Source organism: Pongo abelii, chromosome 9 (genome assembly GCF_028885655.2).
Source record: "Pongo abelii isolate AG06213 chromosome 9, NHGRI_mPonAbe1-v2.0_pri, whole genome shotgun sequence".
Lineage (NCBI taxonomy): Eukaryota > Metazoa > Chordata > Mammalia > Primates > Hominidae > Pongo > Pongo abelii.
In genome coordinates, this window is record NC_071994.2 from 18,187,887 (window position 1) to 18,201,211 (window position 13,325).

General features: G+C 45.7%; 1 protein-coding gene across 1 annotated transcript; it reads left to right on the forward strand.

Moving 5' to 3' along the window:
* Nucleotides 1-287: 287 nt before the first annotated feature.
* On the forward strand, nucleotides 288-3,900 carry APLNR (apelin receptor). The gene is given in 2 exon segments (NM_001131159.2): nucleotides 288-1,697; nucleotides 3,636-3,900. A coding segment is annotated over 1 exon segment (1,143 nt). The 5' UTR covers nucleotides 288-484; the 3' UTR covers nucleotides 1,628-1,697; nucleotides 3,636-3,900.
* The last annotated feature ends 9,425 nt before the right edge of the window (nucleotides 3,901-13,325 follow it).

Sequence of the window (13,325 nt, forward strand, 5' to 3'; positions counted from 1 at the left end):
GGTGGGTGGCAGCCAGAAAGGAGAGGCGGGGCCAGGAGAGCCGACTTGCAAAACCACAGATAATGTTCAGCCCAGCACAGCAGGGGTCAATTTGGTCCACTTGCTCAGTGACAAAAAGAAAAAAAAAGTGGGCTGTCACTTAAAGATTTGGACTCACAAGAGAGGGGCTGGTCTGGAGGTGGGAGGAGGGAGTGACGAGTCAAGGAGGGGACAGGGACGCAGGAGGGTGCAAGGAAGTGTCTTAACTGAGACGGGGGTAAGGCAGGAGAGGGTGGAGGAAATTCTGCAGGAGACAGGCTTCCTCCAGGGTCTGGAGAACCCAGAGGCAGCTCCTCCTGCGTGCTGGGAAGGACTCTGGGCATCTTCAGCCCTTCTTACCCTCTGAGGCTCAAGCCAGAAATTCAGGCTGCTTGCAGAGTGGGTGACAGAGCCACGGAGCTGGTGTCCCTGGGACCCCCTGCCCGTCTTCTCTCCAATCCCCAGCATGGAGGAAGGTGGTGATTTTGACAACTACTATGGGGCAGACAACCAGTCTGAGTGTGAGTACACAGACTGGAAATCCTCGGGGGCCCTCATCCCTGCCATCTACATGTTGGTCTTCCTCCTGGGCACCACGGGCAACGGTCTGGTGCTCTGGACCGTGTTTCGAAGCAGCCGGGAGAAGAGGCGCTCAGCTGATGTCTTCATTGCTAGCCTGGCGGTGGCTGACCTGACCTTCGTGGTGACGCTGCCCCTGTGGGCTACCTACACGTACCGGGACTATGACTGGCCCTTTGGGACCTTCTTCTGCAAGCTCAGCAGCTACCTCATCTTCGTCAACATGTACGCCAGCGTCTTCTGCCTCACTGGCCTCAGCTTCGACCGCTACCTGGCCATCGTGAGGCCAGTGGCCAGTGCTCGGCTGAGGCTGCGGGTCAGCGGGGCCGTGGCCACGGCGGTTCTGTGGGTGCTGGCTGCCCTCCTGGCCATGCCTGTGATGGTGTTACGCACCACCGGGGACCTGGAGAACACCACCAAGGTGCAGTGCTACATGGACTACTCCATGGTGGCCACTGTGAGCTCAGAGTGGGCCTGGGAGGTGGGCCTGGGGGTCTCGTCCACCACCGTGGGCTTTGTGGTGCCCTTCACCATCATGCTGACCTGTTACTTCTTCATCGCCCAAACCATCGCTGGCCACTTCCGCAAGGAACGCATCGAGGGCCTGCGGAAGCGGCGCCGGCTGCTCAGCATCATCGTGGTGCTGGTGGTGACCTTTGCCCTGTGCTGGATGCCCTACCACCTGGTGAAGACGCTGTACATGCTGGGCAGCCTGCTGCACTGGCCCTGTGACTTTGACCTCTTCCTCATGAACATCTTCCCCTACTGCACCTGCATCAGCTACATCAACAGCTGCCTCAACCCCTTCCTCTATGCCTTTTTCGACCCCCGCTTCCGCCAGGCCTGCACCTCCATGCTCTGCTGTGGCCAGAGCAGGTGTGCGGGCACCTCCCACAGCAGCAGTGGGGAGAAGTCAGCCAGCTACTCTTCGGGGCACAGCCAGGGGCCCGGCCCCAACATGGGCAAGGGTGGAGAACAGATGCACGAGAAATCCATCCCCTACAGCCAGGAGACCCTTGTGGTTGACTAGGGCTGGGAGCAGAGAGAAGCCTGGCACCCTCGGCCCTCCCCAGCCTTTGCCCTTGCTTTCTGAAAATCAGGTAGTATGGCTACTCCTTCTCCTATGCACAACTTTAACTGCCCCCTGACTCCTGCCCTGCCCTGTCCTCCTCTACTGCTTTATTCTTTCTCAGAGGTTTGTGGTTTAGGGGAAAGAGACTGAGCACTACAGACCTGACCCTGCACAACCCATTTAATCTCACTCACCCTCAGTTTCTCCATTGGTATGAAACGGGGGAAAGTCATATTGATCCTAAAATGTTGACGCCTGAGTCTGGACTCAATAAAAGCTTGTTTCCCTCCGCTGCTTTCTTAGATCTGCAATCGTCTTTCCTCCCTCCTTTCCTTGTAGTTTTTCCCCTACCACTCTCTGCAGCTGTTGCTCCTCATCCCTGCCTTCTGGCACGAATCCCCTCCTATAGCTCATCCCCCTCCCTCCATCCCTCCTTCTCGCCTGTCTACTTTCTTGTTCTGAAGGGCTACTAAGGGTTAAGGATCCCCAAGCTTGCAGAGACTGACCCTGTTTAAGCTTTCTATCCTGTTTTCTGAGTGTGACGCAGGGAATGGGCTGGGGCGGGGGGTGGGCTGTGTGTCAGCAGATAATTAGCGCTCCAGCCCTTAGATCTGGGAGCTCCAGAGCTTGCCCTAAAATTGAATCACTTCCCTGTCATTTCGGGCACTGGGGCTAGTGTGATTCCTGCAGTTCCCCCATGGCACCATGACACTGACTAGATATGCTTTCTCCAAATTGTCCGCAGACCCTTTCATCCTTCCTCTATTTTCTATGGGAATTGGAAGGCAGCAGGGCTGATGAATGGATGTACTCCTTGGTTTCATTATGTGAGTGGGGAGTTGGGAAGGGAAACTAGAGAGAGAGGATGGAGGGGTGTCTGCATTTAGTCCAGACACTGCTTGGCTCGCTCCCCGAGTCCTCCTGTCTCTGACTTCCTGCAGAACTGTGAGCTGAAGGGTTTCCTCATCTCCCCATCTTACCCTATCATACTGATTTCTTTCTTGGGCACTAGTGCTACTTGGTGCCAAGAGTCATGTTGTTTGGGATGGAGATGCCTGCCTCTTGTCTGTGTGTGTTGTACTTACATGTCTATATGGACGAGCCTGGCATAAACAGCAGTGTGCCTGGGTCATTTAGACGTATCTCCTCCCACCCCCTAATCCACTGCAACTCTGCTGTTCACACATTACCCTTGGCAGGGGGTGGTGGGGGGCAGGGACACACTAAGGTAATGAAAAATGTAGAATAAAAATGAGTCCACCCCCCACTGGATTTGGGGGCTCCAACGGCTGGTCCGTGCTTAGGAGAGAAGTTAATGTTTGCACCAGGCTTCCTGTAGGGAGGTCCCTTCCCAAAGCAGCTGGCGCCAAGGCTTGGGGGCGTCCTACTGAGCTGGGTTCCTGATCCTTCTTGGGCTCCATGAAGGAAGTAAGAGGCTGGTTGAGAGCCTCCCTTGGCCCCTTTCCGGTGCCTCCCTGCCTGGCTTCAAATTTATGAGCATTGCCTTCATCATCCTTTCTTGTTCCAGGGTCAGTGGCCCTCTTGCTAAGGAGGCCTCCTGCTTGCCATGGGCCAAAAGGCACAGGGTGGGTTTTTTCTCTCCCTACCCTCAGGATTGGACCTCTTGGCTTCTGCTGGATTGGGGATCTGGGAATAGGGACTGGAGCAGGTGTGATGGGGTAGATAGCATGATGCCTACACTGCCAGAGAGACCGTGAGGATGAAATTAATAGTGGGGCCTTTGTGAGCTAGAGGCTGGGAGTGTCTATTCCGGGTTTTGTTCTTGGAGGACTATGAAACTGAAGGACAAGACATGAGCGATGGAGATAAGAAAAGCCCAGCTTGATGTGAATGGACATCTTGACCCTCCCTGGAATGGCGCCAGCTCTGGGGGCACAGGGAGGAGGAGAGGGGAAGGGGCTCCTCACAACCTAGTCTCCCCATCTTAAGACAGCATCTTTCACAGAGTCACCTCCTTTGCCCAGAGCTGTCCTCAAAGCATCCAGTGAACACTGGAAGAGGCTTCTAGAAGAGAAGAAGTTGTCCCTCTGAGGCTCCCGTGGGTGATCTGCAGAGACTCCCTGCCTGCAACTCATCTGTGATCTGGGACAGAAGCAGAGGAGGCTGCCTGCTGTGATACCCCCTTATCTCCCCCAGTGCCTTCTTCAGAATGTCTGCACTGTCTTCTGACCCTGTTAGTCACTGTGGTTCATCAAATAAAACTGTTTGTGCAACCGTTGTGTCCAAAGCCTCTTCTCATGAAAGTGTCTTGGGATAACCTCCAGCTTGCAAATGTTTCGACATGGTGAGGGGGAAGCCGTAAAGAGAAGTGGGAGCTAAAAGGAGGGGGCGAAGTGAGGAGGGAGAGAGGATGGAGGAAATAGGCATCAGGAAAGGGAAAGGATGGGATTTAGGTGCAGAGAAGAAAAGGAAGAAAAGGAACAGGGGAGCAGCTAAGTGTTGTTCTCTGAAAAGCCACAGAACAAAAGGACACACATTTTGGAGGCCAGAGCATAGGTCTGGGGAAAAATACCAGCATTTCTTCCCATGGAGGTAGACCTATTATTCATCTGTCCATCCATCCATCCATCCATCCGTCCATCCATCCATCCATCCATCCGTCCATGCACCAATCCATCTACTCATTTATGCCTTTATTCATTTACCATCTCCTATTAATTGATTCATTTAGTATCACTTGAGTAGCCACTGAGTTTAGACCAGAAGCTTGAATCCCTGTTCTCCAATCAGAGTTGCTCTGGATGCTTTTGAAAATACCCAGTTCCTGGGTGTCATCCCAGACCTATGGAGTCAGACTCTCCTTGACTCACCCCAGATATTTACAATTACTAAAAACTCCTCCGATAATTTTTTGGGAGAGCCAGGCTTAGGGAATCTCCATCCAGATAGATTCTGCCCAAATTAAAGTGGGCATAGAAGACCAGAGGGTCAGAACCAGAGCCAACTGGGCTTTGGTGGTCATCTATTTGGAGGAGGGAGGAAGGGGCTGAAATGATCCTGGGGTCGGCGTGGTGGTGGGGCTATTCAGTCCAGAGGTATTTGTCATCTTCAATAATGATCTCCTGGGTATTAATAATGTTTGCAGACAATGCAAAAAAAAAAATCATAGTAGAACTGATAGTAACAAGAGAGCTCACATTTATGGAGTTCTGCCACTGTGCTAAGCATTTCCCAAGCATTATCTCATTTAATCATTGCAGCCATCCTTTGAGAGGGGGCATTTTCACCTCATTTTGCTCATAAGGAAGCTGAGGCTCAGAGAGGTTAGTTAGACTTCTTGACCAAGATCACAGACTAGTAGGTGGAAGAGCTGGGCTTGGAACCAGCCGAATCTGTCTGGCTCCCAAGCCCAAAGCCCACATTCTTGACCATTGTAAGGGGATGTTTCTCCCAAAGTACAAATGAGGCAGCATTAGGTGTCTGGGAAGGAAAGTGAGATCTTCTGTGTGAGATGCCTGGCACACAGTGGAGAGTGAATGGGGATGGGGAGGGAAATGATGGAGAGTACCCGAAAGACAGAGACAGGGCGGAGAGGAGAAGGGAGAGGGAGAGAGAAAGAAGAGAGAGAGGCGAGATAGTGAAGAGAAAGAGACAAGGGGAGAGAGAGCGAGGGCGAGAAAGAGCGAGAGAGAGAGAGAGAGAAACGAAGTGTGGGGGAAGAGAAACAGAGGCAGAGATAGTGAAAGAGATAGAGACAGAGGCAGAGGGAGGGAGAAAGGAGAGAGAAACAGAGGCAAAGATAGTGTAAGAGACAGAGTCAGAGGGAGAGAAGGAGAAAAGAGGGATGAAAGAGAAACAGAGGCAGAAATAGTGAAAGAAAAAGACAGAAAGAGGGAGAGGGAGAGAAGAGAGAGGAGAGAGAGATTGAGAGAGAGGGAAGAGAGAGAAACAGGCAGAGAGTGAAAGAGAGAGAGAGAGACAGGGACAGTGGGGAGAGAAAGAAGCAGAGACAAAGACAGAGACAGAGACCGTGAAAGAGAGGCAGAGCGAGGAGAGAGAAATAGAGACAGAGAGTGAGAACATAGGTGGGAAGAAGAAACGGGGAGGCAGAGAGGGAGACTGAGGGCAGGGAATCAGTGCCTGCTCTCCCTTTTCTGAAACACACAGGAAAAGCCCTTTGGGAATTTACAATGGCAACAACAGGCTATTGGAGCTACTATTATCATTATTTTTACAGATGCTGTAAAAAAAAAAAAAAAAAAAAAACCTCAGCAAGTCTCCTGGGAAATCTGAGGTAAGCTATCGAAAACATGATACGGTTTTAGCCTTCCCTTAGTTGTGACAGCACTTACTAATTCACTGGTTCACACATGCCTTCATTTATTCACCCATTCATTCATCTGTTTGTTCCACAAGTCCTTATTTATCACGTACGTGCCAAGCACTATGCTGGACGCAGGACCAAATGGTGAGCAGCCTCCAGTGGGCTCGCAGTCGCAGTCGGCTGGTGGAGGCAGACAGTGAAATGGGCGATTACAGCCCGGGGTGGTGAGTTCTAAGGGAATGTGTGAAGTGTTCAAGGGCCTGTTGTGGAGACAATGGAAGGAGTCAGGCAGGGCATCAGGGGAGACTTTACAGCCATGGTGCCTGCCTGGAGCCTGCTCTGAAGCGTGGAGTGTGAGCAGTTAGTGGGGAAAATGTTCTGGGCAGAGGAATTGCCCACGGAGAACACAGCCCTTCTGAGGAACTGGAACAAACACTCATCCTTGTTTTTACTCACCACCTCCCCCCCAACTCTGGGAGGTTGGCCAGTTAGAGGCACAGAGAAAATCTTGCCCAGTTCTCATGGCGTAGATGCCGAGAATACTGGGGGCTGGGACTAAAATCCAGGAATCCAGATCTCTAGACAATTGGGGTTGCGCAGGGCTTTTTTTTCTTTTTTTCTATTCTTTTTTTTTTTTTTTGTCACTTCCAGTTTCTTCCCTCCCTGGGTTTGAGCTGTCTTCCTCTAAGTTATCTGCCAGGGTCTCCTAACCAGGGGCTGGGAGGCCCAGGCCCTTTCACTCTGAGCTTGTTAAAAAGGGGCAGATGGATTCCATGGGAAGATCCTCCACAACTTCAGAAGCCAGGATGACCCCCAGCGTAATAAGCTTTAGATGTGACACACCTCCCTACCGTCTCAGCAGACACCACTGTCTGCATTCCAAGGAGTTCAACACTTGAAGGGCCTGATCTGGCAGGGCCTGCTCTTCTCAATCATTGCGCAAATGCTTATAAAGTCTCCATGCACGACGTTGGAGACAGACACAAAGATGTGACCCAGGGAGCTTGAAATCAAGTGCACAAGAAAGGAGGTTCTGAGATGCTGAGCTCACTCTAGAAGTTTCCATTTCTAGTTAGAGTGTTGGAGTATCAGAGCAATGCTCATTTATTTATTCATTGAATCCTCTTTTTTTTTTTCAGTGTCTGTCTTGTGCCTGGGACTGTCTTAGAAGCTGGAGATGCTGCCGTGAACGAGATACACCATCCCTGCCTTCATGGACTGACTGGAAGCACCTTCTAGTCTTACTTTCTCATTGAACAGAGGGGTAAACTGAGGCTCGTGGTTGGGAGGGGGAAATGATTGACACATGGTCATATAGTGGGATGGTGGCAGAAGTGGGACTAGATCTCAGGTTTCTCACTGCCAGGCAAGAGTGTGTTCTGTGACTCTAGGCTTAGAAAGGAGAGGAAGTCTCTTACTGAGAACACACAGGGCAAGTGGAGAGTCAGATCCATGATGCTCCTCCATCTGGGAAGTAGGAGGGCACAAAGGTGCTTGAGGATCATTCGAGGTTTTGTTAATAAACCTTTTGTTTCAGAAGAGTTTTAGATTTACAGAAAAATTGCTGATAGAATACAGAGAGTCCTCATATATTCCACACCCAGAGAGAGAGAGAAATGAAGTGTGGGGAAAGAGAAACAGAGGCAGAGATAGTGAAAGAGAGAGATACAGAAGCAGGGAGAGAGGAATTGAGAGAGAGAAAAGACAGAGCATTATTAGCATTTTAGATTAGCAGGACATGCTTGCCACAATTAATGAACCCTATTGATACCTCACTATGAACTGATGTCCATCCTTTGTTCAGACTTCCTTACTTTTTAGCTCATGTTCTTTCACTGTTTCAGGATCTCATGCAGAATACCACATCACATTTAGTCATCATGTCTCGGACTTCTCTTGGCTGTGACAGTTTCACAGGCTTTGTTTTTGATGACCTTGATGGTTTGGAGGAACATTGCTCAGGTATTTTGTCCCATGTAGAAATATCTTTCTATGTCCATATATCAGGCACATGCTTGGTGATGAGAAGAAGCAATACGTGATATACAAGTGATTCCTGCTCTTTTGGAGTTTAACATTCAATAATAAAGTGCAGTAAGCATATTGCAGAGGAAGTACAGGATGCAGTGGGGACAAACACCCATATTCTGGTCTGCATCACAGAGGGGTCCCAAGACAGGGCTAGTGCACTGGCTCAATGCACAGGCCCACGTTCAATTCCACAGGGGTGTAAATGTCTGGCATTCTCCGACTTCCAAAGCCATCTTGGGGTGCATTTTCTTGCCTAAATAACTAGAAACCTGGGGACATGAGACAAGGGACTATTTGTGCTCAGTGAGCATCTCCCCCGATATTGTTCTATACTTTATTACTTAGTTGTATGGCACATCTCTTGCTACTTAAGGCAGCTTCTTACATGGACAGTGGATAATCAGAAATAGATTCCCCAAACCTACTTGAAGTACCCCACTTGGCCAGCACCCTAGTACTCCCAGCCCCTTGTCCCCTGAGCACAGGGAACAGGTCTCTAGAAAAGCCCAGATCTGGCCACTCTGTCTGGGCTCTGCATTCCTTCTCATCTCTTCTGCTCTCTGGGCAGCTCCTCTAGACTAAGGCTACGTTTATGCATCTTTTTTATTCCCAGTGCCTGGAATGTGACAGGTGCTCAAAGGATGTTTGCTTAAATAATTGAACAACTGAATAGATAAAGTGCAGGAGAAAAGGTGAGAAAAGCTGGTTTTTGCTTATAGCAAACAAGTTGATTGCTTTTAAAATAGCCCAGAAAGATGAAGTTAGGACTGGTGCTACAAGAGACACACTGGGATTGATAAGTACTAAGATTATTAACCCCTGATCCAATTAAACCAAATGTTCTGGCTCCTAAGAGCTGCCCTCTGGGGACCCAGTGACAGAACAAAGGACTGGCTGGACCAAGGTACAGGGGCTCTTCTGATCTTCTCAGTAGAATTTCTCAAATTATGGCATCATGGCGACCAGTTCAGTGTTCATGCTGGAAACTAGGTCTTCAGGTCTCTTAGGCTGGATGATGGTTTGCAAAGCTGATTGGCTTCCTGGGGAAGTTATCGGTGAGCCATGTGAAGCCGACACTGAGTCAAACAGTTTCTGGGAATCCATGTCTGGACATCCACTGTTCATGGAGGAAGGACTTTTGTGGTGGGGGTGGGGGATGTACCGATTGAATAGAAAATAAGATCTTGGATTTCCCCCTGTATAAAAATACTCAAGGAAAACTTCTCTTCCGTTCCCTGAGAAAATCTGGGCCACGTTTAACGGCATCCAGGAAGATTTGGCAGTCTTTCTTCTGGGTCTGGAATATGTCCCTAAGGTCACTACTAGGTCTTCCCGTATGATAGGGATGAAGCAGCCTCTGATGATAAGAGAGGGACCCAGGGAGGCGGAAGTTGCAGTGAACCGAGATTGTGCGATTGCACTCCAGCCTGTGTGACACAGTGAGACTCAGTCTCAAAAAAAAAAAAAGAAAGAGAGAGAGGGACCCAGGCTTTACTCTACGTGGACTGGGTCTGGTCTCTTTGGCAGAAAAAAAACTTTGGTAGCAGGGCCGGCCAGTGACCCAGAGTCTGAGGACTGTCACTGCAACGTGCCAGGAATGAAGATAATGGATGCAACCCTTGCCCTTAGGAAAATAGATACACCAATATGGTGGTTAGTTGGTTTCCGGGATGAGACCTGGAAGCCCTTGAGATTCTTAGGATTCAGCTGGTTGCAAGCTCTGTACTGGGGCACCGTCAGGGCCCCTGCAAGGTGGTGGTTATTTGCTGTGCAGATAATAAGCTATTTTTATGTTCGGAAAAAGCAACACAGCAATTACCAAAGGAATTGACTAAAGATAGACATTACAGGCTGGAGAAGGAAGTGATTTCTACTCTGATGGTTTCAGGAGCAGCTCAGTGGGCTGACGTGAGGAACGCCGCATAATTGAGCTGCACAGAATTGTCCCTCCAGTCCCACTTCACTGGTAAAGAAAGTGGGGCCCTGGGACACTGGGCCATTGCTAAGTAGTGGTTGATTTGGCTGGTTTGGTTCTCTTGGTTTTCAGGCCTGTTTACTTTCTTCGTCACCAAGTTTCCTCCTTTCTACATTGTAGAGGGGTTTGGAAGGGATGGTCATAGGAGTAGACAGGTAATCAGATGTGCTGCTGATGTGTACAACTTATACCAGTGATGACTTAACTTGTCTCCTTTAAAACCATGATGTTTGTGTCTTGGGTGTCCATTCTGTTAAGGGTACAGTCAGGCAGACCTAATTTATTTATTTATTTCCATAGGTTTTTGGGGAACAGGTGGTATTTGGTTAAACGAGTAAGTTCTTTAGTGGTAATTTTTGAGATTTTGGTACACCCACCACCCAGGCAGTATACACTGAACTTGATTTGTAGTCTTTTATCCCTCACGCCCTTCCCACCCTTTCCCTCTGAGTTCCCGAAGTCTGTTGTGTCATTCTTATGCCTTTGTATCCTCATAGTTTATTTCCCACTTATAAGTGAGAACATACATTGTTTGGTTTTCCATTCCTGAGTTACTTCACTTAGAATAATAGTCTGCGATCCCATCCAGATTGCTGCAAATGCCATTAATTCATTCTTTTTTTATGGCTGAGTAGTGTTCCATTGTGTGTGTGTATATATATGTATATATGTTTTATATATATGTATATATATGTATATATACACATACTTATATATGTATATGTGTATATACATATGTATGTGTATATATGTGTATATACATATGTATGTGTATATGTGTATATACATATGTATGTGTATATGTGTATATACATATATGCGTGTATATACATACGTGTATATATGTATATACATACATGTGTATATATGTATATATACATATGTGTATGTGTATGTACACATGTGTATATATGTATATATGTGTGTATGTGTATACACATGTGTATATATGTATATATACGTGTGTATACACATGTATATACACATGCATATACATATATACACATGTATATACACGTTTACATACACATATATACATATATACATATACATATATACACATATATACACATATACATATATACACATATATACATATATACACATATACATATATACACATATACACATACACACATATATACATATACATATATACATGTATACATGTATATATACGTATACATACATGTATACATGTATATATACGTATACATACATGTATGTAGATATGTATACATATATGTATGTATATATGCATACATATATGTATGTATATGCGTATACCTATATGTATATATGTATATATGCGTATACCTATATGTATATATGTATATATGCGTATACCTATATGTATATATGTATATATGCGTATACATATATGTGTATATATGCGTATACATATATGTGTATATATGTATATATGCGTATACTTATATGTGTATATATACGTATATACATATACATGTACACACGTATATACACATGTATATACACATATACACATGTATATGTATATGTATACATATATACACATGTGTATATGTATATATGTATATATATACATATACATATATACATATATACATATACATATACACATATACATATACATACATATATATGCATATACATATACATACGTAGATATACATATATGTGTGTATGTATATATACATTTATGTGTGTATATGTATATGTATATGTATATATAGTGTATATATACATGTACATATATATGTGTGTATACGTACATATATATGTATATATATCACAGTTTCTTTATCCACTCCTTGATTGATGGGCATTTGGGTTGGTTCCACATTTTTGCAATTGTGAATTGTGCTGCTATAAACATGTGTGTGCAAGTATCCATGTCATATAATGACTTATTTTCCTCTGGGTAGATACCTAGTAGTGGGCTATCTGGATCAAATGTTAGTTCTACTTTTAGTTCTTTGAGGAATCTACACACTGTTTTCCATAGTGGTTGCACTAGTTTACATTCCCACTAGCAGTGTAGAAGTGTTCCCTTTTCACTGCATCCATGCCAACAGCTATTATTTTTTATTTTTTGATTGTGGCCATTCTTGCAGGAGTAAGGTGGTATTGCATTGGGGTTTTGATCTGCATTTTCCTCATCATTAGTGATGCTGAGCATTTTTTTCATATGTTTGTTGGCCATTTGTATATCTTCTTTGGAGAATTGTCTATTCATGTCCTTAGCCCACTTTTTGACGAGATTGTTTGTTTTTTCTTGCTAGTTTGTTTGAGTTTGTTGTAGATTCTGGGTATTAGTCCTCAGACAGACCTAATTAGAATCCTAATTCATCTCTTATTTGGTTGTATTATCTAGACCATTGCTTCCTAAACTTTTGTGTGTGGAAGAATCATTAGGAGACGTTAAAATACAGATTTGGATTTAATAGATCTAGGGGGTGTCCCTAGCATCTTGTTTCTTAAAGCCCTCCAACAATGGTGGATGGTATTAGTTCATAGACTACATTCAGGGGAGGAAAGATCTAGGGGCATAACACCCATTAATGGGCTGTTTTCTCATCTGTCAAAATAGGATAGCTTTAAAAGTAGTTTCCTCAGAAAACTATTTTGAAGGTTACCTGAGGTAATGCTTGCAAGGAACTCTCACAGTCTCCAGCACATAAGAAGTAATCTATAGGTTTTAATTTCCTCCCATTCTCCTGTTTGCCACTCCTGTTACAAAGAAAAGTGACTTGAGGAGCTTCATTCCACTATAGAGGTCTTGGAGGATCTTTGCATTTAAAAGAAGGGTGCAAGGAAGAAGGGAGTGTACAATTCTGGGAATGTAGTGGTTGGTAATTAATCTTGTATTTAAAATATTTTTATTTTGGTTGTATCAAAACAAAACTAGAAAAAATTGACAGAAGTTTGCATATGAAATTAATCTGGTCAGAAGTTTGTTGAAAAAGAAAGATAAAAAATAATATCTTACATATATATTAAATTAAAAATTCACAATCTCAATCACCATTCAAGTCTATGTGAGCCTCAGCTTCTCAGTCTGGGATGTAGGAAAGGTAGCCTGATATAATTCCACGCTGGTGATGTAGAGATGGAAACTCTGTTCCCAGCACAGTCTCCAACTTAGTGTGTTCTCTGGGAAGTCATGCCGCCTGCCTGAACCTCAGTTTTCCCATCTGTATCATGAGGAGCTTGAAAAAGATCAGGACAGTCATAACCTTCCTGTTGTTATGGATGGCCTTTCTGGTATTATTGTGGTCCCAAAACTCATAATCCCTCTTCATGCAGCACTCTGGGCAATTGAAATGATAAATGCAATTTTGAACCACCGTCTATAAGGGCTGACATTCTATAATTCTAAGAAT